Source organism: Seriola aureovittata, chromosome 7, assembly GCF_021018895.1.
Source record: "Seriola aureovittata isolate HTS-2021-v1 ecotype China chromosome 7, ASM2101889v1, whole genome shotgun sequence".
Lineage (NCBI taxonomy): Eukaryota > Metazoa > Chordata > Actinopteri > Carangiformes > Carangidae > Seriola > Seriola aureovittata.
The window spans coordinates 16,642,683-16,668,408 of record NC_079370.1 but is presented as its reverse complement, the minus strand read 5'-3'; the positions used below and the strand labels follow the sequence as shown (position 1 = coordinate 16,668,408).

The 25,726-nt window shown below is 40.9% G+C and overlaps 2 protein-coding genes across 3 annotated transcripts; both read left to right on the top strand.

The window, feature by feature from the left end:
* The first annotated feature begins 714 nt into the window (after positions 1-714).
* zdhhc18a (zinc finger DHHC-type palmitoyltransferase 18a) lies at positions 715-8,976 on the top strand. Of its 2 annotated transcripts, XM_056381180.1 has the most exons (10): positions 717-1,341; positions 1,518-1,678; positions 1,959-2,108; positions 2,802-2,939; positions 3,054-3,105; positions 4,298-4,400; positions 4,487-4,599; positions 4,826-4,931; positions 6,227-6,297; positions 7,073-7,212. In XM_056381180.1, the coding sequence occupies exons 1-9, from the start codon at positions 1,106-1,108 to the stop codon at positions 6,266-6,268; spliced, it is 1,101 nt and encodes a 366-aa protein (XP_056237155.1). In that variant the 5' UTR covers positions 717-1,105; the 3' UTR covers positions 6,269-6,297; positions 7,073-7,212. The 2 variants fall into 2 exon arrangements, with proteins under 2 accessions (XP_056237154.1, XP_056237155.1); XM_056381179.1 differs by lacking the exon at positions 6,227-6,297 and having other exon boundaries at positions 715-1,341; positions 7,073-8,976.
* An 11,659-nt stretch (positions 8,977-20,635) lies between these two features.
* On the top strand, positions 20,636-25,449 carry tent5ba (terminal nucleotidyltransferase 5ba). The gene is made up of 2 exons (XM_056381758.1): positions 20,636-21,099; positions 23,866-25,449. Exons 1-2 carry the CDS (start codon positions 20,944-20,946, stop codon positions 24,892-24,894), a joined length of 1,185 nt encoding a protein of 394 aa, XP_056237733.1. The 5' UTR covers positions 20,636-20,943; the 3' UTR covers positions 24,895-25,449.
* Positions 25,450-25,726: the final 277 nt, after the last annotated feature.

The following is a 25,726-nucleotide window of genomic DNA, read 5'->3' as shown; positions in this document are numbered from 1 at the left end:
CAGGAGGAGCTGAACCTACTCTTCCTGAACCATCTCAACTATAGTTAACAGGTAAATGTCATAGAATTCTCAATATGAGCTCTTCCATTAAACCTAAAATAATTAAATGAATAAACAAATAAAAAGCCAGAGAAGTCAATGATGTAATGCTTTTCCTAATCCCTGCCATGCTTAGCACACAGGTCAGCAGAACTGCTACCTTAAGGCCAATCATTTAAGAATGATGAAACTGAATTTTAGATGACTTTACAACTATGAAAAAAGAAAGTTTCCTCGGTAGTGGAGTGTATCAGTATGCAGTACCCAGTATCACACCGGCTCCAAGCCAGTGAGAATAATTTATGAGTTAATCAAATTTCCTAGGAACTCTGGAGTCCCAAAGGGTCTGTTAAATACTCTCATCAGCCTGTAAAATATCCACTATGTGTACATAGAAAAATCTCTCCCATGATACTGAAGGCCAGCAACTGAACAACAGCATGAACTTATTTTGATTGTTTGCAACGAACTGGTGTATTATCTATATGGGCTTTCATTAAACAATGTGGGAAGGCACATACCTCGAGCTGCCTATGCCAATCCAAAGATTATCCCTGTGCGGGCGCTGCTGTTTGCCGCTGATCTACATATCATCTCCTCTCAAACCTGATGTGTTTGTGTCTTTACAAATCAGCGGAGATACGTCAACGTTCACGACGTGACGTACATCGGTTGACGGGAAGAGAAAAAAAGGAAACGTGAACTGCCCGAAAGCCTGTCTGTCTGCTTGTGTTGCAATCTTAACAAAAGGCGAGACAATTTACCGAAATGAGCACTAATATTTATGCGAAGCTTTAATTTAACTACCCAAGATGGTAGTTAACCTTGAGTCAAATCGGGAATTGATCCAACTCGTTAAACTCAACTACGGAGAAGAATGCCTTTGCTGGTACGCTAGCTAGCTGGCGTTAGCTTTCAGGATGGGCAACTGAACGCTAACCGAACGGGAAAAATATAAATGTACAATGACTGAATCTTGAGAGCACTGTCTCTCGAAAGCGCGTCGAGAAAAAGCGAGTTCCGTGTGTGTCTTTAGCTACCTCCGAGCCGTGTGGATACTGTTTACATGATGAAGAACTGCGAGTACCAGCAGATCGACCCCCGGGCGCTGTCGGTGTCGCCCTCGTCGGCACAGAACCACCTCGAAAAGAAAGAGCAGCGGCCGCGGAGGAAATGGGAAGTGTTCCCAGGAAAGAACAGGTTTTTCTGCGATGGACGGATCATGCTGGCCAGACAGAGCGGTGTCCTTCCTCTGACACTGGGCCTTATTGTTGTCACTTGTGGCCTTTTCTTTGCATTCGAGTGAGTAACTACAAATGACCCTTTGTAAGTCAACTTTGAAGGTTCTTGCTAACGTGATGTGGAGGGTGGCCCTGAATCTAGCCTTATCACATTTGCTTTAAATGGAGTATCGTGACAATATGCTGGAGGAGTAAAGTTGATTTTGACTGAAAAGAGCTCATCTCCTTCTTTTACAGTTGCCCATTCCTGGTGGAGCATCTGACCATCTTCATACCTGTGATTGGTGGGATGCTTTTTGTTTTTGTGGTCATCTCCCTGCTGAGAACCAGCTTTACAGACCCAGGCATCCTTCCTAGGGCCACCCCAGATGAAGCTGCCGACATAGAGAAACAGATAGGTAAGGCACATCCTGGAATTGCATGCTTTCTGTGGGACAGATGGGGTAAAGGAGCTTTGCCATATGGGGGATCTCCGAGGGACGTGTTTGTCTTTGAACTGTAGACCAACACCTAAGCAGCTTATTCTAACTATCATGACTGAAGAGCACAAAAGCCAGACATAGGGTTGTTTGTGTTTATGTGGCGTTTATTATAACTTTTGATTGCTTTTTGGGTGAAGGTATGTATCAAATGTTCAAGTCTTACTGAGTCTTTCTACTTGTACTTTTCCATTTCAAGATACCTCAGGATCCTCTACATATCGCCCCCCTCCGCGTACCAAGGAGATCCTCATCAACCAGCAGGTGGTAAAACTCAAATACTGCTTCACTTGTAAAATGTTCCGCCCCCCTCGGACCTCCCACTGCAGCCTGTGTGACAACTGTGTGGGTAAGGATGCGTTATAAAGTTACCACTTATTCCAACTACTCTAATTATACCTAAAAACTTATTACCATTGCCAAGAGGAACTTAATATCCTGTCACTCTGGAATGATTGCCTTTTATAAGTACTGTAGTGGCCAATTTATTAGGCACATGTGAATAAACTGATGGAATCCAGTACAACAGCTCTGCCATAAATTCTAGCTTTACCAAAGTTCATAGTGTTCAGCTTTTGGTGACATCAGAAATGTGTGAATCCAATTACATCCTTTTCATTGAGGTCATAGTTGTTGTTGCACCTCTCAATGTAACGCAGTCCAGTACAACATCACCTCTGTTTATAATGTAGATGTTAAAACATATAATTGAATAACACCTCTATGACATTGTCCACTAAAACTGAGTGCCCATCATAAAATTAAACAAAGTGGATAGAACAGTTGTATTGCATGACATTGAATTGTACAGGTATACCTAATTAAGTGGCCATATACAGTAGCCAATACAGAGCACTTATGCCTGGATCCACCCTGATCGCAGTCTTGTAGACTGGCTTAGGGGACCTCTTGTCTTTTTCGTCAGCTTCTGATATGAATAATTTAATATACAGTACAGTGTGTTAGATTTTGAGGCTTACTGCTGTTGTACTATAAAACTTGCCTTGAATCTTTGGTATGTTTACTGTTTTCTCACCCTCAGAACGATTTGATCACCACTGCCCATGGGTGGGGAACTGCGTTGGCAAACGCAATTACCGCTTTTTCTACAGCTTCATCATCTCTCTGTCATTTCTGACATCTTTCATATTTGGCTGTGTCATCACACACATTACTCTGCGTAAGTATTCTCACTCTACAAAAAGGCACAGATATCACTCAGTAGTTGTATGATGTTCCTGTCATGTTATCAAGAACCACTTTTTTGAGATATGTCTTTTTTTTTTTCCTCCAGGTTCTCAAGTAGTTAAAAGCCTCGTTCAAGCCATTCAAGAGAGCCCTGCCAGATATCCTTTGTACATACCACATTTTCATGTAGTCAACCTGTTTATGAGATAGATGAGATCTTTTTGAATTAGTTTATTTCCTGCCAACAACAAACACAAGTTACACTGTTAACAAGGCATTTCCCACTCCTCCTCAGCCTAAGCCCACGCTTAATAGGATCAGAGAGTTAGCATGCAGCAAAGCAGTGCTTTTAGGCAGATGGCTTTCCAGTAGTAGGTTTGCTGCCTCATGTCCTTGTGTGATGATGTCAGTGACTAGACAGATAAAGACGGCATGACTACACAGTGGTTTGAGTTGTTATTCGCAGACAAGGGGTTGGTTAATTTCCTAATGATGTGCATGATGAGCATGACATTATGTCTTCCTGTTGGAGTCTTTGTGCAAAGACTGTTTTTTTCCATTACTTATCTCATAGAGCAGGTGACTTTTAGATTTTATTTTAGAAACTTATTGCATCATTTTCATATTGGAATTTAAAACGTTGTGCATCCTCTGTGACCATAAGCATTAAAGGTCATAACGGCATTTTTAGCCAATTTATAAATAACATAATTTACAACATGTTCACTGTGATAGATTATCTACAGTATATCTTAAACAAGCTGAAACAAATGTAAACCAATGAGTTTCTGACTGGAAGGTAGGAATAGTAGCAACAGTATGATGGTGGGACAGCCTTTTGTTTACATCTGCATGACAAATTTGCAGTGGTAGAATGTAACGTATGCTTACTCAAGTATTGCCCTTGAATACAGTTTTGAGGTACTTGCATTTCACTTGAGTAATTCTATTTTCATTTATATTTAATGTTCTGATATTAAAAATGGTTTGTCAAAATGTGAAGAGTTCATATTATAAGCACACGTGTTATGTGACGTTTATATATTTGCAAGTACTTGATTCTATGCTACGTCTAAATAAATGACACCATTACATAACTACTTCTATTTTAGTAAGTCATAACGTAGAGGCATAAGCTAACTTAACTAATAAGCAAAGAAAAAGCACCCCCACCACAGTGTAAAATATGGCTACTTATCTCAGTGAATTTGAATTCTCTGTGTAATGGTGAGAGGGAAACAACTTCGACACCATTATCATAGATGTTAATCATGTTGCTTTCATTGTCACCTGTCCTAAGTAATGATTGATAATGATGATGTAATCATGCCTTGACTCTTCCTCGCTTACTGTGGTGGAGCTGGTGATTTGTTTCTTCTCCATCTGGTCTATACTGGGACTCTCAGGCTTCCATACATACTTAGTAGCCTCCAACCTCACAACAAATGAAGATGTAAGTATTAAACATATGACACCGTTCAATTCATTAATAGATTTTATCCACTGACTGACAGCATACCCTCTTTCTTTACTGTGCAGATAAAGGGTTCCTGGTCAAGTAAAAGGGGTGCGGAGGAGTCTGGGAATCCATACAGTTACAACAGCATCATAACTAACTGCTGTGTGACATTATGTGGCCCCATGCCCCCGAGGTGAGTGCTGATGTCAGGAGTCCTTATCATCCCTACACACATTTTTCTTTTAGTTACTCTGCAGTTCAGCCTGCCTCTCACTAATCATGTTAACAGCTCTACAAACATTTCCTCTACTCAGTATCAGTGAAAACACTTCATGAACCTTGACGATAGCATATGTCACAGTGCAGGTAGAGTTCACGTTTAAATGCATCATAATATAATCTTCTCTTCTGTTCTCTAGTCTGATTGACAGAAGAGGCTTCCTGTCTCCCGATGAGGCGATCCCTGCTGCTTCTGCCTCGGAGATAGAGCTGCCACTCTTTGCGGCCAAGAATGACACGCACATGGTAGGATGAACCAGCTTGTGGTCCCTCCCAAGTCCTGACTGTCCCATAGCTCCTGTGTTGTTGTTAGCCTGCCCCCCTGTGTGCCTTCTCCACAGTCTGTGTTTCCACTCCTTCATCCTCCAGACCTCCAGATTCAGCACCTCAAGTAGAGTTGCTGTCATGCGGTACTTTGCATCTTTGTCATGAAAGTCACACATTTTACATGTTTTGTCTATACAAACAGGAAGAAAAAGATTGTGGATTTGTTATAGTGAATGGCCCATTAAGTAGTCTATGTTTGCATTTGAACAACATTACTAGGGCTCAGCTTACGATGGTTTGAGACTAACATAATATAAAGCCAAATATTCACAGTAGAAATGATTGAGGTAGCTAATTATAGCTGACATGCGAGCTGCTGAAGAGGTAATTTATCACCGTGCAGCATGCTGAAGTAATACTGCTGTGTCATATATTCTTTTAGCTGTGGAACAAAATGTCTTGGAAGCCACTTGTAACACTGTTTGGCATCACTGAGCAGTTAAAAACAGCACGAAAGTGGGCAGAGAGTTTTAACAGCCAAACATTTAACCATTTCTGTAAGTCATTGTTGAGTTGCTGAGTTCCCCTGTCAGACTGCTGCAGATATGTTATGGTCATTTTGTGTTGACGGCAAACACGTTAATTGTCGCACCTTTTGAAATTTGAGTTTGTGTTTATGTCTGCTTACACTTGTAGGAATTCAACATGTTGCTGTATCTACCTCTCTGTTATTGTACTTCTCAGTTTGCTTGTATGTTGTGGTGAAGGTTTATGCACACAAAGGACTTTTTAAGTAGGACATGCAAATGGTATCAGATCACATTTTGTATTGGATTCATCAGCACTTTATCACAGATCATTTGTCACATGCCTTGAATACATTTGTCTAAATATGTCAACATATCAAATATCTTAGGTATATTATTAGCTTTCTAAAATCTACTTTTACTTCTATTTGTGCGTGCATCTTTTATTTACCTAAAAAGTATAACAAGTGTTTTTTTTTATGTGTTAAATAAACATTATTTTTGTATTTTGGGATTTTGGTCTCTGTTTTAAGTTTACTTACTTACTTTCATTTTATCAAGTCTTCATGTGCCTGACTGCAGGTTTTAAGATGTTTGGAAAAAGTTGTATTTTCTGAGGTTAAACTTTTTATTTCAATACTTATAAGTTAGCGAACAGTTGGATTTATTTATTATGAGCATTTGTGTTAATCGCTGGATGAAAGATTTGACACTCAGTGTTGTACTGTATCCATTCCACCCTGCTAGGAGGAGAACTGTCAGGATTTTGCTTTTTCCTGCACAGCCTGAAGGGCACTGCTGCATGTAGACGGTTGATGGTAAGAGTAGGGTTGAACGTTAAACCAATCACAACATCTCTTCACTTGCCATTCATTGTCTCATCTTTCATATTGTGCCCGTTTAGGTTTGGAGTTGCTGTCATCTTAACAGTTTTCTTTTCTAAGTTATTTTATTTTTTGCATAAAGCCAAACGCAGATAGGGCAGATTTTGTGATTGGTTTGTAGTGATGGTGTGGATGGGTGCACTGTCTTATTTGAATGTGCATGCTTCACTACCATTCATTCATTCTCTCATTAACATTTGCTCACTCACTCAGTGCTGGATGGAGTTCGTGTTTGAGGGCTGATGATTTTTTCTCTTTGTCTTCTCTGTAGATAGATGACATGTTTTTCTCATTTATCTGGGGCTTTATTGTGCATGTATGGTGATGCAAACAAATACAAGTCTGTATAAACTACCTCCCTTTCTACTCTGATCAAAGCCAGAAGAAACACAGGAAGAAGCAGTGTCACCACACACATCAAAATCTTTCTTTACTCTTGTTTAATATGGTTGCCTTCTAATTGCATTGTCTGCATCTAACTCACTTCCTCCATGCTTCTTCATTTGAATCTTTTGACAGTGCTGTCATTTGTGCAATCACTGCTTCCATTGTGCTTGATGAGCTCCAAACTAATCCTTTAAATCACATTCAGATTTTTCTGTACATGTCCGTCTTACTGTTTTGTCATTGCAGCTTGGCCTTTCATAACGTGAACCCATGATGTTGCCCCATTTTTTCCTGACTTCTCTGTTTTCTCCTTTGCACACAGTGCACTCAGAGCACCAAGGACGTGCTGGAGAGGATGGTTAACTCCTCCGACTTTCATGGCCTGTGTCCCCCTTGCCCCCCAAAGACCACCCCTCTTGGCCCGGAAGTTTTCAGCACGCCGGCACCTTCCTCAGAGCCTTCACCCTCCACTGGCTGCTCACAACAGCACGACCACGAGCCCGTGGCCGCTCCTTGCCCTGTGTTCAGCAGAAGCAGCAAGAGGGACTCGCTGCACTCCATCAACCCAGCCTTCCGTCTGGCTTCTCCCTCGCCATCGCTGAGCCGGGCCAGCTTGATTCTGGGCGATGCACCCGACATTGGCTTTATCCCTCTATCCTGAGTGTGCACCCAGTAACAACAGAAGGAGTCATAGTGGACTTATTCCGCTGCTCTGTATCATTGGCAATGAATTTGACTGACTTTTTTTTTTTACAGTGGTGGTCATGAAGCGTGTTGCCATTTGGTTTCTAAAGATGTCATTATGATTTGATTAAGCATTACCTGTTCTGTGAGTTAAATCAACAATGTACTACTGTATGTGTCCTTCAGGATGGAGGTAAATCTTAGTAACACTTGGAAGCACAATATAGAAATATTTTTTTAAACACCTTTTTATTAAAGATACCCAGAACATGCCTCCACACCTTCCACAGAACCTCAAGCCATACATCACAGCCGCAGTGTTTAAGTTCCTGTTAATATCTTATGCAAACAGGTCTTTAAATCTGGGAAAACTAAACGTTTGACTGTGGATGCAAGAAGTACAGGAACAAAAGATCTTACTGAAATGGCATGCTCTGGATAGTGAGCCATTTCAGGATGATCAGTTCAAGAGTTAGCCTTATGTCACGTCCGATCATATCCTGTCACCCAGGTCTACATCAGCCCAGTGTCATTGGGTGGATCCAGTTTGACTGTTTTTAGATACATGAATAATCACTTTTTGAAGGGAGAGGAGGAGGTGCAGTTTTTGTTTTATTTTTATTGTATGCGTATAAAAGCTTTTTTTCAGTTTTTTCTAATCAGTTCTGCACATCTTGTACATCAGATGCTTTTAAGCTAAATGGCAAATATTTCAGATTTATTCAGGTATGACTGGATACTGAATGACTAAATTGTGTAGCATTTATACATAATTATACATAACTGTATAATGTCCACTTTGTTGCTTTATCAAATGTGTTGGATGTTAAAACCAAGTATTTAAATCAAAATCATATTTGCTGCTGCTGCCTATCAGGGCTTGGATTGGAGTATTCATCGCTGAAATGCTGTTTCCTATTTATGTGGTCTCCTGGAACGCTTTCAGTCTGAGTGAGCATCTGCTTTTTCTTTGCTTCAGGGCACATCAACAGTTTGTTACCTGTCACAAGTGTGTCGGTGGTTGGAGCACAGGCCTGACGTTCGACTGTTTCAAGCAGAGTAATGTTTTAGGAATGTTGATGAGGCCTCTTCTCGTGCAGGACAAGCTGTCATTTTCATGGCTGTGACCTTTAACTGCTCTTACAGCATGAAACTTAACTCCCTGTCTGTGATGGTGGAGTACAGTTTCTTGTGAGGGTTAGGAGTTAGTTTGTGCCACTAGGGGGCAGGATGTGAACAAGGATTGCAGGCTTGCCAGAGAACAATTTAGTAACTTGAAAACCATTAGAAGAAAGGCCTTGTGATGTTTTATTTATTCTTTCTTTTTGTAATTGAGTGTTGAAGCTGTACATAGGTTGTGAGTCTGTGAGGAACCACTTTGCCATAGTCAGTGGGTCGTTCATTTATCAGTCTGCATCAAGATCCATAGTTTGTGTAGAGACAATTACAAGCAGTGCTTGTATGAACAAACTTGTTTGCATTTTGTAGGATGTGGCAGTGGACCTGTAACATTAGGTCAATAAAAATGATCAGTTTTGTTGACTTCTACTGTTTTTTGTCCCTTCTTTCTCTCAAAACTGATTTGTCTCAAATTTACACAATTAAAAATACAGCCTTACCATGTGAAGGCTTTCTGACTGCCTAGCAAAACCCTGTGTTCACTTTATATAAACTACTGTGATGTTAAACAGACCCATGTCAAAGTATGGTACACAAACAGTAAATCAGTGGTTATCGGGTTCATTCTTTCTGATAGCTCCCAAATGGAAACAATGTAGAGGTGCATGTCGGCCACATGTGCTCAGACAGGCAAACATCCAGTCATGAATGGGGTCGACGTGATGTGTGTTCACCAAATACACAAACTGTGGCCAGCAGCTGACTGAAAGATGGTTTCATGATATCTATGTGCGATAAAGAGTTACAACAAGATATTTTGGTAATTATCTTTCAGTTTAAAAAAAAATGTATTAGCCATCATTACCATAGTGTCTAGGTCCAAACCCCAGGTCTTGTACATTATACTGTTGATCACCAGAAGGCAAAAAGTCTGTAAAAGACTGTAAAAACAGATATGATTATCTGCTACCTGCCCTCAGATGCACTCCCGTCAAATAAGAGTCTTTTGACCTGCAGTTTACAGATTTTCTCTCCCGTTCCCCCCCTTGTAAACAGCCATTCGAAATGGAATATCATCTTTCAGAGTGTGGCAAATTGTTTTCTTGGCATTGCCTACAATCTGTTTATTCTGTGCCCAGGGTTATACTTTTTAAGCAGTAGATTTTCCCGTAATTATTCAAATTGAAAACTGGGAAAAAATAGCCTGTGGGGCCAGTGATCACAGAGGATGGACCATGGCAGCTGATGCTGGAGTCTGCCTGCACTTCAGCTGTCACTTGTGTGTGCAGAAAAGTGAGAATGTTGCTTTAAGGTCATCCGAAAATCAATTCTTTTTCTTTGAAGGGGTGTCTGCATATGGCAGCTGGTGTCTCCTGTGTCGCTGGTGTTTTTCAGCTTTCAAAGAGGATGCTTTTGAGTTTATGTAAAAATGTACAACAGCATGTGTTGTCTTATCTCTTATGAAGTAGCTTAGAAATTCTGAAAAATTTGTAGGCAATTTCAGCACACTTCACTTTGTAAGAATGTATAAGCACATTGTTATGATCTTTACATTTTTGCTTTTCACTGTGGCAGGTAATACAGGCAGAAAAAGACTGAAAACATAAACTTGTGGCTGATGCTTGCAAGACTCAGACCCCTTGTTGTGAAATTTGATAACCTTAATGGATTTCTAAAATGTTTTAATGTCTCTATTACCTCATTTGACTTCAAAAGAGTCCTTGCCTAGGCATGACAGTATAGCAACCTGTATATCTTAAGCTAACATGAAACAGATGGTCAAACTTTTGGCTCAGTGTCTCGCAGGAGGAAAGAGCCAAAGCATCACTGCCTCAGCATCTGTGTTGCATTTTAGCCACAATCATCCACAATCGCCTAGAGCACTAAACATTGTTCGCGGTAGAAGAGAAGTCTGAGGTTGAGTTTAATTTAACAACAGCAGTGAAGGTACCAGGTCATCAGTGTGTACTGGGTTTATTTGTCAGCAGTGCTGAGATGTGGATTATTTGAATCCTTGTTGGCTGCGGGTGATTATTCGCCTGCTGGAGTGTGTCATGCTCTTTAACCCCAACTGGTGTGGCACTGAGACAGAGAAGGCCACCCAGTCAGAGGGGGATGAGAGGCTTTGCTTTACTACCGGTTTTCAAAATGAGAGGATGTACTTTAATGGAACCAAGGTGACTTTATTTTACTCGAGAAACAGGATTAGATCAGACAGAGGGTGATGAATAAGGGCTGAGCTTTATTGGTTGTACGTCTCTCTTTTCAGCAGATTTGTGGCCATTATACATAATCAATCAGAACAAAACTTCATTGTCTAATATGGCACTTTCTTTTGGCTGACTCCTTCTTTTTTCTCGGAAACACATGGAGGAACATGCAGTAACCGAACGGCAGGGAAAGCCATCTCTTTCACTTAAAACTAATAAATTCCAGCTCTTCAAAGAAATAGCCCACTACCAATTTACCTCCGGCTGTCATCCACTCTGTGATTCATCATGCTCGTTCCTCTTCAGCGAGCCACTTTTGGCTCTGCTGTCATGTGTGCAGCGGTGTGTCACGCTCTCACAAGTCTTTTCCTCATCGCTCGCTGGTCTGACTGGAGCAAAAGTGAAGTACCTCAGCGAACAAAACAGGTGACTCACAGTCAGGGCTGCTGTGAGCATCACTGCCGCTGTGATTTGGACAGCTAAAAGTGTGTCTCTATGTGCTGGGCAGTGAAGCTGGATATAATTAACCCTGTGCTGAGCAGAATGAACCAGCTGCCAGGAGGCTGCAGCTGCCAGCAGGCATAGTTTGTTGCCTCTGCCAGTGAAACATGAAACAACTGAATCCTGTGGGTATAGTCTGCACACGGTGGTTAAAATCTCTGAATCCTAAAGGTTGAAACTATAACAACCAAATGCCCTACAGTTCTTGCATACTTTCCTAAAGGTGGATATATGAAATAAAATTTCCTCAACAAAAAAATGTAAGGGATGTTTGACCTCCTAACAAACAGGGTCGAAGCGCAGCAAAATTTTGCAACTCTTTGCATGTTAGCTGACACTACAAGCAATAAAGATAAAGGTTTCCTCATAGAATGTGTGTGTGTGTGTGTGTGTGTGGAGTTTGGTCAGTACTTAACCATATGTTTGTGTACTGCTTTTCTGGGAATTTCTCTGGGTGTAACAAGGGTGGATTCGATTAACTGTGTGTTTGGGCATGGTGGCGAGTGCTAAAGTCAAAAGCCTTTTACTACATAGAGCTCATGATAGATCAGGTCAATGTTATTTTTTGGTTGGTTTGTGTATTAGATTTGTTGACCAAATGCAATTTGGTGAGTGCAGGGTTACAGATCTTACTGGATAGCTTACAGTGCACAGGGTGTTTTAGGTTGTGATGGTCAGTGAGATAATTCAGTGCACTCTTTAGCTTATTATTTAATTCATTTGTTATTTAATCCACTGTATCTCAGCAGCAGCTGTTACTATTGTAACACTTTTGATCTTGATATATAGGCCTTGATTATGACCCCCCCATCTTCATATCTCTCATTTCCACTTTTCCAAGATACCATATCTGCTGAACAGCAACAATTAGTATTTGCATTTTTTTTCTGAGTACAGATTAGATAAAAAGATAAGTAAAAAGACGTGAGATATGCGCAGTTCTTGCAGTGGAAAAACGTTGGCTGTGCGTGGTGAGGTGGAAAGATCTCCCCATGGAAACCTGAATATGTGCCATGGGGCTGGATTAGTGTACCAAGGTACCACAGGGTCAAACCTTATCACAGCAGACTGTTAGATATGGTGATATCAATCCGTGGAAATGCTTTGGTTGCTGACAGATCATTTTTTATAATATTAAGGCTAACCTACCAGCAGATAACATGTCACTGTTTATTTTCTTAAGCTGCACTCTTTTGAAACAAGACAATGGTTTCAACTTTTTAAACAACTCCGTTAATGAGCTTTATATCTCCACGTTGCTTCCAATGTATGAATGAAAGAAACATTTGTTGACTTCTGCAACAGGCAGAAATGCATCAATGCACTTAAAGGTTCTACATGTAACATTCAGAAAACCCTTCTTATTAACGACAACGGTGGCTGTTAGGTCAGCATCCTGTTGCTCACACAAGCATGCATGCTCGCACTCCAAATGTAGGCACAAGTGAGTGTCTTGGGCATCGGCCAAAGCAGTGACATGATGGTCGGATAGGGAAAGAAATTCAGCTCTGTATGGCATTTGGATAGTACCAATTTAAGCATTTCCTGGAGAAGAAGAAGGACCAATTTACTGTTCTGTTGCTGCCAAACCTTGTGGAGTTTTGAATGAGATTAATTCTGCAGACAAGAGACCGGTGGTGATGTAACAGCGACTACATGAAAGGAACATCTACTGGCGGAGGAGTCATGCCCTGGACACAAATGTAGCATGTTCTCAAGTGCACCATGAAAAAGCCAGCCGATGCGGTGGCCCACCACGATTGGTCCTGGTAGTCACAGTGACCAATCCAATGAAACAAGACTTAACATGATTGACCAGCATCATGTTAAGCTAGCTGGTTAGCATATTAATGTTATTAAAAGAACAGAAGTGATAGAAATAGAAGCAAATGAAAATATTTATTTCTACTGCTGGATACAGCTCTTGGCAAGTAAAGGACTGAAGTTTGATGGTTAACTCACAACGTTTCTTCTAGACTGGTAAGTAACAGCAAACAGCTGTTAATGCTAACACTGACTATGTAGCTGTAACAAAACTTGCTAAAAGAGCCTTTAAATAACATTTTTTTCTCTATGTAAGAGTAAGGTGGCATGCATTTTAGCAAACTAAAATTTTCCAGTAATAGGTCAAGTGTGCTGTCTGTCTTCTTTTCTTTTTTACCTTTTAAAGGTTTATTTTAATCCTCAGGCCTTCTAAAATGATTAAGGAAAAACAATTTGTATCTTCATTTATTTGAAAAGATATCATCTGGGTGGGCTGACTATGAGCAGTTACAGTTTTAAAAAATCTGTAAATATTGTTTAACATATTTGAATATTTTATGCTGTTTAATATGTTGTCCATCAGCTGTAGTTCCTCTGCAGATTCTGATTTTTATGAACACATAAGATCCAATACATTGTTATACAGTAAATAAAAGTCACTCAAAACTATATAAAATGGGATTTTCCCCTGGGGATTTGTGGACTTCCTTACATATACAGTAAATGTATGTACATATGTAGCCTATATAAAAGAGATAAGTATCTGGTTAGTTACAGAACATGGTTGTGCAATAACTAGTCAATAAAAGCCAGTGAACTTCACACACTTGTTCATTTCCCAAGTTTATGTATCACCTACAATAAAGTCAGAGGGAGAAAGAGGTATATGGGACAAGGTGATTGACAGATGACAGGGCATGACCAGGCATATTCTCAGCATGTTTGACTTTTAGCTAAGACCACAGTACAGTTTTATGAGGCAAGCACAGGTTAAATGCTCCATATTGCTTATCTTGTTCACCTATGTTACTTAAAAGTAAGTTATGTAAAAGGCAGCAAAAGACACGCACCGAGATAAGAAGATGTTCTATAGTCAGACACAGGCCACTGGGCTTTTAAATGTACAGTGAAATGTGTGAGACTGTGAGGTGAATGTTGAGTGATTTGTTGATCTAAAACATGGAGCGCAGTGTCTGAGCCCCAGTCGCTGCTTATAGCACTACACTATGTATCTCCGGGCAGCTCTTGGCCATGTGTGCAACATGCCTGCCTCCTGCATGCTTCCAGTTACAGCACTGCATAAATCACCAGAAAACCCTGCAGGAATCTTCCAAACTACAACGAACAAGCCGAGTTTGTTTTTGTTCAAAGGTTTGTTTTGTTGTCGATATTCACAAACACCTGGCATGAATTTGGAAATGCCTGCAAATCACTGATCATAAGCTCTTGGAACATCCAGCTGGCCCTCTCTGAGCCATGGTATGATGGGATACACTTTTGCCCGATCCCATAATCCCTCCAGGGGGAGGATTTAAGAAATCTGGATGATCATGAACACATTTTTATTAGTCTCTTGTTAGGACAGAGGTTTTAACCTGTGTGAGAGCTGCTGTTTTCAGTCCAACGGTATCTGTTACATAAGTCAATCATCTTGACCCATATACACATTGTCTCTGAGGGGTGGGGGTAGGGGGGTGGGGTGGGCGTGCTCCATACCTCTTCTGTGCTTTAACCCAAAAGGTGTCAAGTGAATTGGCACAATTGCTCTCTTTATCGCCCCCTCAGGCTGAGTTATTCTCTGGGCTACTGGATGGGGGTGAGGAGCAGGATTTATGGGAATGAAATCAGAGCTCTCTGCCTAATAGGGGTTCCCTCTCACTTCTGGTAAATGCTCCAGAAAGTGGAAGCAGCCGGTTCTCTTTGTGGTAGCTTTTAATATGCAATGTCCACACCAGGCACATGTGTTGAGAAAATGACAGAACAAGTTTATTTTATAAGCTTTTATTATGGTTACATTTGGTGACTCAGCAGGATCTGAACATTGAAGGCAGCTGTCATCTTGCTTCCACGTCCCTGTGGTGCCGTTAGTAGTGTTTGTTTGTTGGAGAATAATCAATAATCAGAATCCATTCATCTACCAACACTAAAGCTGGTTAGTGAAGCAAACTGGGTGTTTATTTTCTTTTTGTTAAGTATTTGACAAGGTAATTTGCAGCAGCGACCCTAAAGATCCTATTGCGGTGGGTGTGGGGTGATTGCGTAACATGATTTAAGCTCCAGTTAAAGTAGCTGTCCAAGTTAGGAAGTCACAGACATACAGAAGAAGGTGAGGGTGTTTTATTACCAGGGCCATACATTCCTCTCTCATACACGACAATATAGGCAGGAGTAAGTCACATGTGTTGAGATATCCATGTGCTTATCTGAGTTTGGATTTAAGGAAAAGAAAAAAAAATAGATAAAGGAGAAAATGTGTGCATGACTCCCTTTATCACATAAGCTGGGAAATTGATTTATTGGGAAACTAGAGATGTCATCGCATTCTCTTAAGGAATTACTTATCTTGCCTCGGTGTATACATTTGTATATTGTAGATCCATGTTTCCAAACACTCGTGTACTGTTAAATTATCTTTTTTTCTATAGTGCCATCCACATTCTGCACAACTTAAGCCTGAGTCAAAGTTTTTTCTCCTTCAGTCTTTCCACCCATTCAGAGGGTAAAGTGAGCCAAGCCTTACATAATACATATTCTAACACTATATTTGACCATTGAGCTTCAGAGCAATTCAACTATGCAATAAGCTCTCCTCTCGAAAGATATTGTCATTGATATGGTACAACTATGGACCTGCAGACCGTCTGGTCCATATAGATGCTGACGGTTTGTAACTTAAAAAAAGAAAAGAGAAAAGAAACCATCATAAAATCAGTAAAAACAAGTTTAAAAAACAGATTCTGTAACATAAAACCATTTGCAACTCTGACTTTTATTACTTAATCCAGTTTTGACATGCTTATAATCTTTGGGAAATACTGTATTATGTCTAATTATACCCTTAACATCAGGTTTGGTTTACAAAACTCATCAATAGAAGTCATGATTTTATTTGAATCTAACAAGAATAACAAAGCTTACATCAGATCAATAGCACGTAGTGTGTGTTACATTTGAGTATTTTTCCATTTCACAAGAGATGTGGACCGAGCAGAGAGGAGATGTGTGATACCACTTGAATCTATAGTGTGTTTTTGGTGTGTTTTTATTTCCCAGGTGCACACTGGTCAGCTCTGCCAAGCACTACTGTAATCAATCAAGCAGACAGCGGAGGCAGTCTGACGTCAGCAGCACGGCTGCTTGCGTAACCTTGTTCCACTGTCCCATAGATTTGTCATCTGGAGCAATCCGGAAAAGTAAACTTACCTCTCTTATCATACGTCCTCTATCGCAGATTGGCCCTATGGTGTCCAGGCTGACTGGTCACTTCAACCTGGCTGCGTAGACAGGTCATCTGCTGCCAAGGCAAACTGGGCCAGAAAAGCAACTGTGATAGAAATGTGTTTGATTCGTTGACAAAATCAAACTTGCTTTAAAATCAAACACGCAATGTTAAGTCGGACATGCAACGTAATGGCAGCAGCTGCATCACTATTTTAGCTATGGCAGCACTGTCCAAAGTTACACATGATGCACAGTCTAATAATAGCAAATGCTTGGTCTTCTAGTATTACAAGTCTGAATGTGCTCAATGTCGAATGAAGAAAGTCTTTTTGGGGAAATAATTCACTTAGATCGTAGGAGCCCTGACAGATGAGTGAGAAAACGAGCTGCACAACTCATCCAGTGTGGCAGAGGGAGTATTATCTGTCTTCGCACAATTGATCATTGTGACACTTCACGGCTTGTTGTTTGGCAACATCGATTTTCAGCCACGCTTTTACAACACGTTCTGACGTGTGCTCATGTCCCTGCACTTGAGAGAAGCCTCCTCAACAGCATTGTTCCTCTTCTTGTCACTGCCCATAGAGATGTTTGACAAAAAAAAAAAAAGAAAAAAGAAACTGTCTGATGTGCTTCATCAGCCTCTGAGCACAAATACAAGGGAATAAAAACCCATGAATGTCTTCAACCAACTTTCATTGAAGGTCTTTAATATTGTTGTACTGAAGACTGCCATATTGTTTCATAATGTTTGACCATGATCAAGGATTGGAAAAATACATCTGCATAATGCATCATTTGTTTAAGGTGTGTTTAAATACTGGCTATCTCGCCGCGCCTACAAGACTCACAGTCTCAGTTGTCATGGCTCCAGCAGGATGTCAACTCAGGGATAAACAGAGGATACACTAACACTGACATGAATGAACAGAAGTTGAATCAGGGAATAATAAGCAGTGTACACATTGCAGGAGTTTTTTTTCCTTTGTTGTTGTCTTCAGTGTGTTAATTGTTTTTGTTCCACAGCACGAATGTCTTCACTTTATATCCGATTGACTCCCTCTGACATGGGAAACTGAGGATGTCAATTAGATTGACATTTATCTGCCGTCATTGTTCTCTCGTCCCCAAGTGTTTCACATTCAGGTAAACGCTGGCTCTGCTCCCAGGATTCACAGCTGCCACATGGTGGGTTATTTATAGTTGGATGACGCAGATGTCTCACATCAGCCCCTGGCAGGGCCCTCAGCTGGAGACGCCTCTGCCTCGCTGCCCGACAACCGCGGATGCTGTTGCCACGGAAACAGGATTATGTTGACATCACAAGGATTTGAAGTGATCTTCTGTGGAGACCAAATCCATGGTACGCCCACGACCTGACCTCTCAGAGGCCTGGGAGACACTGTCCGCCTCCAGCTGTGTGTTGTTGAGAAGTGCGTGAACCAAACACACACGCACCACACACACATATGGTTGGGAGGACATTATGATGTGCGTACCTGAGTGCGTAAGAGCGTGTGTTTCCGTCTGTCTGTGTTTTATTGCTGCATCACTAAAAACCCACAACAGGTCAATCATGACATGAACTTCACTCTCTTATAAACATTTTACAGATGCACTAACATGCTGTGTCGACAAGCTTGAGAAGCTGGGGATTTTATACATGATGACATATTTGGGTCATTTTAAAAGAGGAAATTACTGATGTTTTCACCTGTATTGTTCACTGGCAAATTACATACTGCAACAACCTTACAGCCTTCACACCACTGAAAGAGTAACATCTGCCATTATGAGTAATGTCTACCATTGTGTGAGGTCCTTCATTAAGGGATATTTATTTAAACACATAATAGGCTACACAACAGGACAGGATAAGACATAAAGACAATCACAATGTGACTGCAATTCTCTCCTATAAGCCCTGGAAGATTTTGGAAAATCAGAGTGAATAATTAAAGCAGAACGCATTGACAGCATCTGACAGATCATAGATTCACCAGCTTTGCAGTTCAATGTGTTTACAGTATTCATGTGAAAGCCCTCTGCAGGTGGACAAACATACACAGTATTAAGCATAAAAAGTCAACAGATGTTTTGTTCAGACTAGAGGAATGTCTCTGCATCTGCACCAAAACAAATAAGAAACAATGCAGATAAGGAGGCAGGCTTGAAAGAAGTGGCAGCATTGTATCTGAAAACGTAAATGGAAAACTACAATGAAAAGGGCATCACGGGTTATCGGAGCCTTTTCATAAACCCCTGCACAATCATGAGCAAATTAAATGAACGATTGTTAGTGTGGCTTGTAGGCTTTAATTTTCCATTGGCTGAATAAACAAACAATTCAAAGGTAACAGCTCTCCACTTTAAACACAGGCATCTACTAAAAATGATAAGAACCTATGAAAATGTATAATTAGCAAACAACATTTTACAGTTTTAATAGACTGCTATCGTAGCTGAAATACTCAACGACTGACAAGCAGCTCCTGGGTTTCAGTGAAAGAGATGATGGATTTCCAGAATGATTAATGGGGTCTGTTTTATGCATCAGATACTGTGGCTATACATACTGTACATATTTTAAATAACAAAACAGTGATACTAGAGGCTCATATGCATTTGTATTATCTTATACATTTTACAGTATTTTTCCTAAGCCTAAGATACGAGTGAATATGTGCAAAAAAAAATCTAAATTGTCTGCGCTCTTGCTAGTTAATACAGGTGACATAGCCTTAGCTAAAGATAATTTACTCACTTTTTCCTGTTTGCTGTAATGTATTTTGATCTTTTGACATCTTAATATTTGAGTTTGTTATACCACATAAAAAAGGTTGTAGCTAAATCTAATCATAATGGAGAAAAAAAAGTAACACCAAATATACTACTGCTAAAAGCTAACTAGCCTAGCTTAGCAGGGTAAAAGTAGCAGCAGCGGTCTCAGCAGCCTCTGGAATTCACATGGTTTTAAATCATATATTTGGATGTATTTAATCAAAGATGAATCTATTAAAGTAGCTTGTAAATGGATAAGAAAGCTGAGGAAGAAACTACAGCAAATTATGTTTGAGGATACTAAGGGCACAGCAATTTATCGTCAGTACCTTATGTCTTCTTTATGTTAAGTCTGTGACAATGAAGGCATGAGGTTAAGGTTTATTTATATTTGTAAGACAGTATAGGTACTGCAGAGACTACTAAGGAACAGAACATTTATTTTTGTATTTTTGCTGATGTTTATGATGTTGTGAAATGATCAACAAAACAGGAAATGCAAAAAAATATAGTTATGCTACACAAAACCATGTTCATTCTGATGTTCCTCTATTATTTGTCATTTTCCTTGTGAAGTATGGGTTAATTTTACCTGTCCAGGGCTCTGTAAATGATTCAAATGAAAAAGAAAAACAGAAAAAAAACCCCACTTTCTGGTTGATCTGCTCACAACCAGTAGACATACAACTGGTGTTGCTTTGTCTTAACGGCTTACAAGCCAAGAAGGTTGTGAAAGACTGGCCTAGAGGTTAGTAAACTGAGCTTGTGACTACAAAGTTGCCAGGGTGAATTTTCTGGATAATACTGATTGGAAGAACACATGTAGCTCCTGTTGAAGTTCCCTCTTTACAGCTTACTACAGCACAGCCTTTAACCTATTTCGCTTGCTCAAGAATGCTAATGGTGTTCTCTTGCTTCCTGTATGATCATGAAGTGTATGATCGTGAAGGAGGGCGTTACTGCTAAAAAACATCCTGCATGTTCTGCAAACATTCCCTGGGTAAATAAAGAAATACATCATGAGAGTAAAAGTGGAGGTTGTGTTTGCACAGCTGTACTCTCCATAATCAATCATTTTTACCTATCTGCTTGCAATCGCATATAAATGGCCAAGTATTAAATTAATATATAGCCTACTAATTTCTAATATTGCTGCAGCTGAGGCCATGCAAATCTGAAGATCAGTAGATCATGAGACTTGTTTCAGGGAAAACCCTGTCAGGATGCACCATGAGTAGAGCAGAGGGGAGGAGCCTGTCAACTGCGTCACATGAAGGGTGTTCCCTACAGACAGGGCGTCCATAATAAATGATCAAACATAGCAGCCAATCACAGGGCTCATGCTAATGAGCCTTGCTTTAAACCCTCTGGACCTTCCTTATGAATCGATTCTTTGCAGACTGACCGGATTTTAGCGGCACACTCCGGAGGAAGCGGCTAATCCCACTCCAACGTCCACCACTTGAGACTCAGCGAACTTTTTCCACTCTTCACTTCAAGATTAACAACCGGACCTGCTCACCTCCGACACTCACAGGAATACCTGGCTTGTATATTAAGACAGAAGCTTTGAAGATACAGAGCTGAGCTGGGAGGAATCACTGATTCACATTCTGCTGATTTGTTTGTTTTTTTTCTTTTAAATTTTCTTTTTTTTGTAATTTTGGGGTGGGGTCTGAAAGTGAACATCGCCATGTCTTGCGGTGATGCGTCGGATCAGAGCCGGCGGTTCTGCGTCTTGTCTTGGGATCAGGTGCAGCGCTTGGACTCGATCCTGGCGGAGGCTGTCCCCATCCACGGCCGAGGAAACTTCCCCACTCTCTCCGTGCAACCCCGCCAGATTGTACAGGTACAGACCCACATCCATACATTTACATACTCACATGTTTAATTACTCATTAGTTGCTGTTATTAGTTTGAACGGACAGTTTTATATATAGGCCTACCCTATTTAATATGCATACAAATAAAAGTGAATATTACACCTTACTACACAGCATGTGGGCAGGTAATGAACACTGTGAAACCCTTGGATCAAATATTCTCTCTCTGTGATAACATCTGGGGAATTAGATATTAAAATTAAAATTTATTTGTCTGTTTTCCAACCCCACACACTGTTAATGAGTGACACCCCTATATTTGTGTTAAAGGTTTTCTATCACAGATTACGCAATAAATTTCTTTGCCCTGCTTCTTCTTTTTTTTTTTTTTTGAAAGTTTACATCTTGACTGCTTCTAATTTCTTCCCAAGGCTTCTATCTTCTCCAAAGATTTGTTCTAACAAAATATCCACAGGCAAACTATGAACCCTCAATATTTTTCTTTCTTTCTTCTTTTCTTTCCTCTTGATGACACTGAATTAAATTTTTTATTAATTTCACATGCCAAAGTCCCTCAGCATTTCCAGCATCCTATGCATCCTGGCTGGATCACATTTCACTTCGCTTAGTGGTTTCTCTATATAGCTGCCTGTGCATTAAAGTGGTAAATGCACTGTTAGAATTTCACATTGAACATATAGCTGATTCCTAACAGAACCATGCCAGGTAATCTAGTACAGAATCCCTTTTTTTTCCATTTCCATTTACACATTGACATATTCAAGATGAGCTCAACAAGCCTGTGAAGCCTAGAGCTTCAGACTTGTGGTTGTGGAAAGATGAATGCTCCAGTGAGCGTGCACAAGGCTTAAATGCAGGTTTGAGCCCCAAATGTGGGGACTCTAACCCTAACCCTTATGTTTCCCCTGTATTTGTGGAAACCGAACCATCTGCCACATAGATTCATTTAGTGGTTGGCTGAACATTGATCAACAGTAAATCTAGTGTCGTGACAAACTGTCATCAGACTTTTTACTTTAGCTTCAATGTTTATTTAATAGGTTTTTATGCCATCTTTGTTAAACATCAAAGGAGCTATGACTGAGGGAGTGGACCTTTGTCCTGCTGCAGGGTTGGAGGGATAGACAGGACGTTAACATCCACTGCAGCATTGTGAGGCGCTACAGTCCAAAGTGACTCTGTAGCTCTAAGATAAAAAATACCCTCTGTTCTTAACTGCTTCACAACTCAGACCTGTGGCTCACAGATTATGAGGGAACCAGACACAACTCCTTGCACCTTTTTTTTTTCACCCCGCTTTGGTTCTTTTTTTCTAAAGAAGTGAGACAGACTTGATTAGACAGGCGTCTAATCAAGTGTTTCTGGCAGGATTTGACGTAAAGCCAGGAGAGGCAAACCTATGCTTCCAGAGGCGATGTTTAACCACTCAGCTGTATCCAGGCATATATGATTTGACTACCTGTACTCAGAGGGCAGAGGGAGGAAAAGGTGCTGAGAGTATGCCTGAGGGTGAATTTCTGCTTTGACATAATGGGACGACCACAGAAGCACAGAAAAACCACGTTATAATTGCTTCTGATTGGAATTTGAACCCAATCAACAAGGCTGAATGATGGGAATGCCATTACTGCCAAGTCGTGCCAAAATAATTTTGTTCCTCCTCTCCTCCTTTTGAGTGAGGGTCTGACTTGCCTTCAAATGTTTGTTTGTCTTTAGCCTGACCCAGTATGTATAAATAGAGCCAGCTTGTTATCTGATCACCATGGGAGAGAGAGTTAACAGACACTAATCTGACAGGTCAGTACCAGTAGGGAGATTTAGGATTGTAGTGAGTGAGTGTGTAACAGCTAATTTGTACTGCAGCTTTAACTGCTTGAATTGTCTGCAATTATTTGTTCAGAAGAAATACTTGTGGAGTGTTAGCTCATGTGTATAGCAAATCAGGCATTCAAATGTTTTAGTTACAATCTGCTTACATGTGTATAACCTGAACTAATACGACAAACTTCTCAAATAGCTGGCCTTCCTTGTAAAATGGAAGCTGCAGCTAGCTGTTGATATGTCATATCATTCAGATCTACGTTTCAATGGGACACTTTGATCGCTTCCAATTTCCCCACGGGCATGTGGGCTGAACCCACCTTTGATATCCTACTTCAAGACATGGTTTCTCTTTGTGCTTGCTAGAAGCGATGCTGGCATGTCGTGTCCAGCTGTAGCGGGACACCTTCGTTTAAACATCCCACAGGTCACTGGGACAGAGAAAAGGAAACGCTGTTGATCCTTAATGACCTGAAATTGTGACATTTAGCCTAAAGCAGGGGTTTTTGTTTGTTTTTATTTTTATATTGGACACTGCTGGTCCAGACCACTGGTGTTCACTCTCTCTATGTTACAGTTCAGGATTATAAATCTTATCACTGTTTCTGTGATAAAATAAGACCCAGAGGGAGATGGACCTGTAGTACAGGCACAGACTTGCCAGCTCTGCCTCTGCTCTTTGTTTGGGCTCTTTAGGTTTCATTCAGACTGAGGCTGATGGTGATGAAATGGACTTTTGAGACCAGCAGTATTGATCTCGCCTTCACAAAATATTGATTTCCACTAGGCACATGTGGAGCTCATTTGGACATATTTCAAGAGTTTAACTTGAATCGTTTTTAGTGTGTATTTCTTTCATCATTTCTGAAACTACAAGGACTTTTATTTCCATCTTTTACTCTCATTTTCTTACTAATAACATGCTTAATTTCTTTCTCGTTCCTGTCTAGGTTGTGCGGGCGAGGCTGGAGGAGAGAGGTGTGTGTGTTAAAGATGTGAGGCTGAACGGATCTGCTGCCAGCCATGTGCTCCATCAGGACACTGGACTGGGCTACAAGGACCTCGACCTGATCTTTGGTGTTTCGCTGAAAGATGACCAGGCCTTCCGTCTGGTGAAGGACGTCGTGCTGGACTGCCTGTTGGACTTCTTGCCAGCCGGGGTCTCTAAGGAGCGCATCACAGCACTGACCCTCAAAGAGGCCTATGTACAGAAACTGGTGAAAGTCTGTAATGATACGGACCGCTGGAGCCTCATCTCGCTGTCCAACAACACGGGCAAGAATGTAGAGCTTAAATTTGTGGACTCTTTGCGGCGGCAGTTTGAATTCAGCGTGGACTCCTTCCAGATTTGCCTCGACTCTCTGCTCTTATTTGACCGCTGCTCAGAGACGCCCATGTCTGAGAGCTTTCACCCCACTGTGATCGGGGAGAGTGTGTATGGGGACTTCAAGGAGGCCATGGATCACCTGTGTCAGAGGACCATAGCTACACGCAGCCCTGAAGAAATCAGAGGGGGCGGTTTATTGAAATACTGCCACCTGCTGGTGCGAGGGTTCAGACCCTCTTCAGAGGCGGACATGAAGCAGATGCAGCGCTACATGTGCTCACGCTTCTTCATTGACTTCCCTGACATCGGCGAGCAGCAGAGGAAGCTGGAGGCCTACCTGCAAAACCACTTTGCTGGGATGGAGCACAAACGTTACGAGTGTCTGATGACTCTGCACCAAGTTGTGAACGAGAGCACTGTGTGTCTGATGGGCCACGAGCGGCGCCAGACGCTCAGCCTCATCTCCATGCTGGCGCTGAAGGTGCTGGCTGAGCAGAACGCCATCCCCACTGTGACGAATGTCACGTGTTACTACCAGCCAGCTCCTTACGTACAGGACATCAACTTCAGTAATTACTATATTGCACACGTGCAGCCACCGCAGGTCTCACCGTGCAGTCATTCATATCAGACGTGGCTGCCCTGTAGCTGAACTGGCTGTGAGAAGGACAGAGGTGGATGTGTCTCCATCGCTCTTTATCTTTCAAAGGAAGCGGACTGAAAATACACGACAAAGGAAACCCATGTTTGCCAAATGTGACTTGACTAAAACAATCCTGTACTTCTGTACATCTGATTGAGCCGACACATTAATTTTTCTCACTTTACTCTTGCAAAACATCTGTAAGATTGCTGGTCATTTCTGAGATGTAGCGATAATATCTTATTTAAGTATTAAAAAAAGTCTTTATGAAGCTTTATATATTGTATGTCAGAAATACATTTTTGAGGAAACAAACATTGAAGCTGGTGTAATTTTCATACTCTGGCTTTATTTTTTTTTAAATTACATACCGGACCAAAGATGTATTTGTTCTTCAGAAAGGGAATGTTGTTATGATTCCAAGTGCCTAAAATGAACCATGAAATGTTCTAAAAACATCTGTAAAGTGAGAACTGTGCATTCAGTGTTTTCTAGATTACTCCGTTTATCTTTTCAGGAACAGAAGCATTCATTTTTGTGAAATTAAAAAAAAGAAAAACTCCAGTGTTTTTGTGTTTGTGGTCATTTTATTTTAACCTTGGTCTATAATGATTGTTGACATTTCAGTCTTAGGTTCTGGGAGCTGCAGTTTGGCCATTATCCTTCACCATCCCCACAGTCATGCTGTATTCTCTCACATGGCCATCATAAACAGCATGTTTTCGTTTCACACGAGACAGGCTTTGGATAGAAACTGACAGGTAGAATGACTCACACTTTTATCCGCCTTTCCTTGGGATGGATGGATGAGGGATTGTTTGTTTCATACTTCATAAGCTGA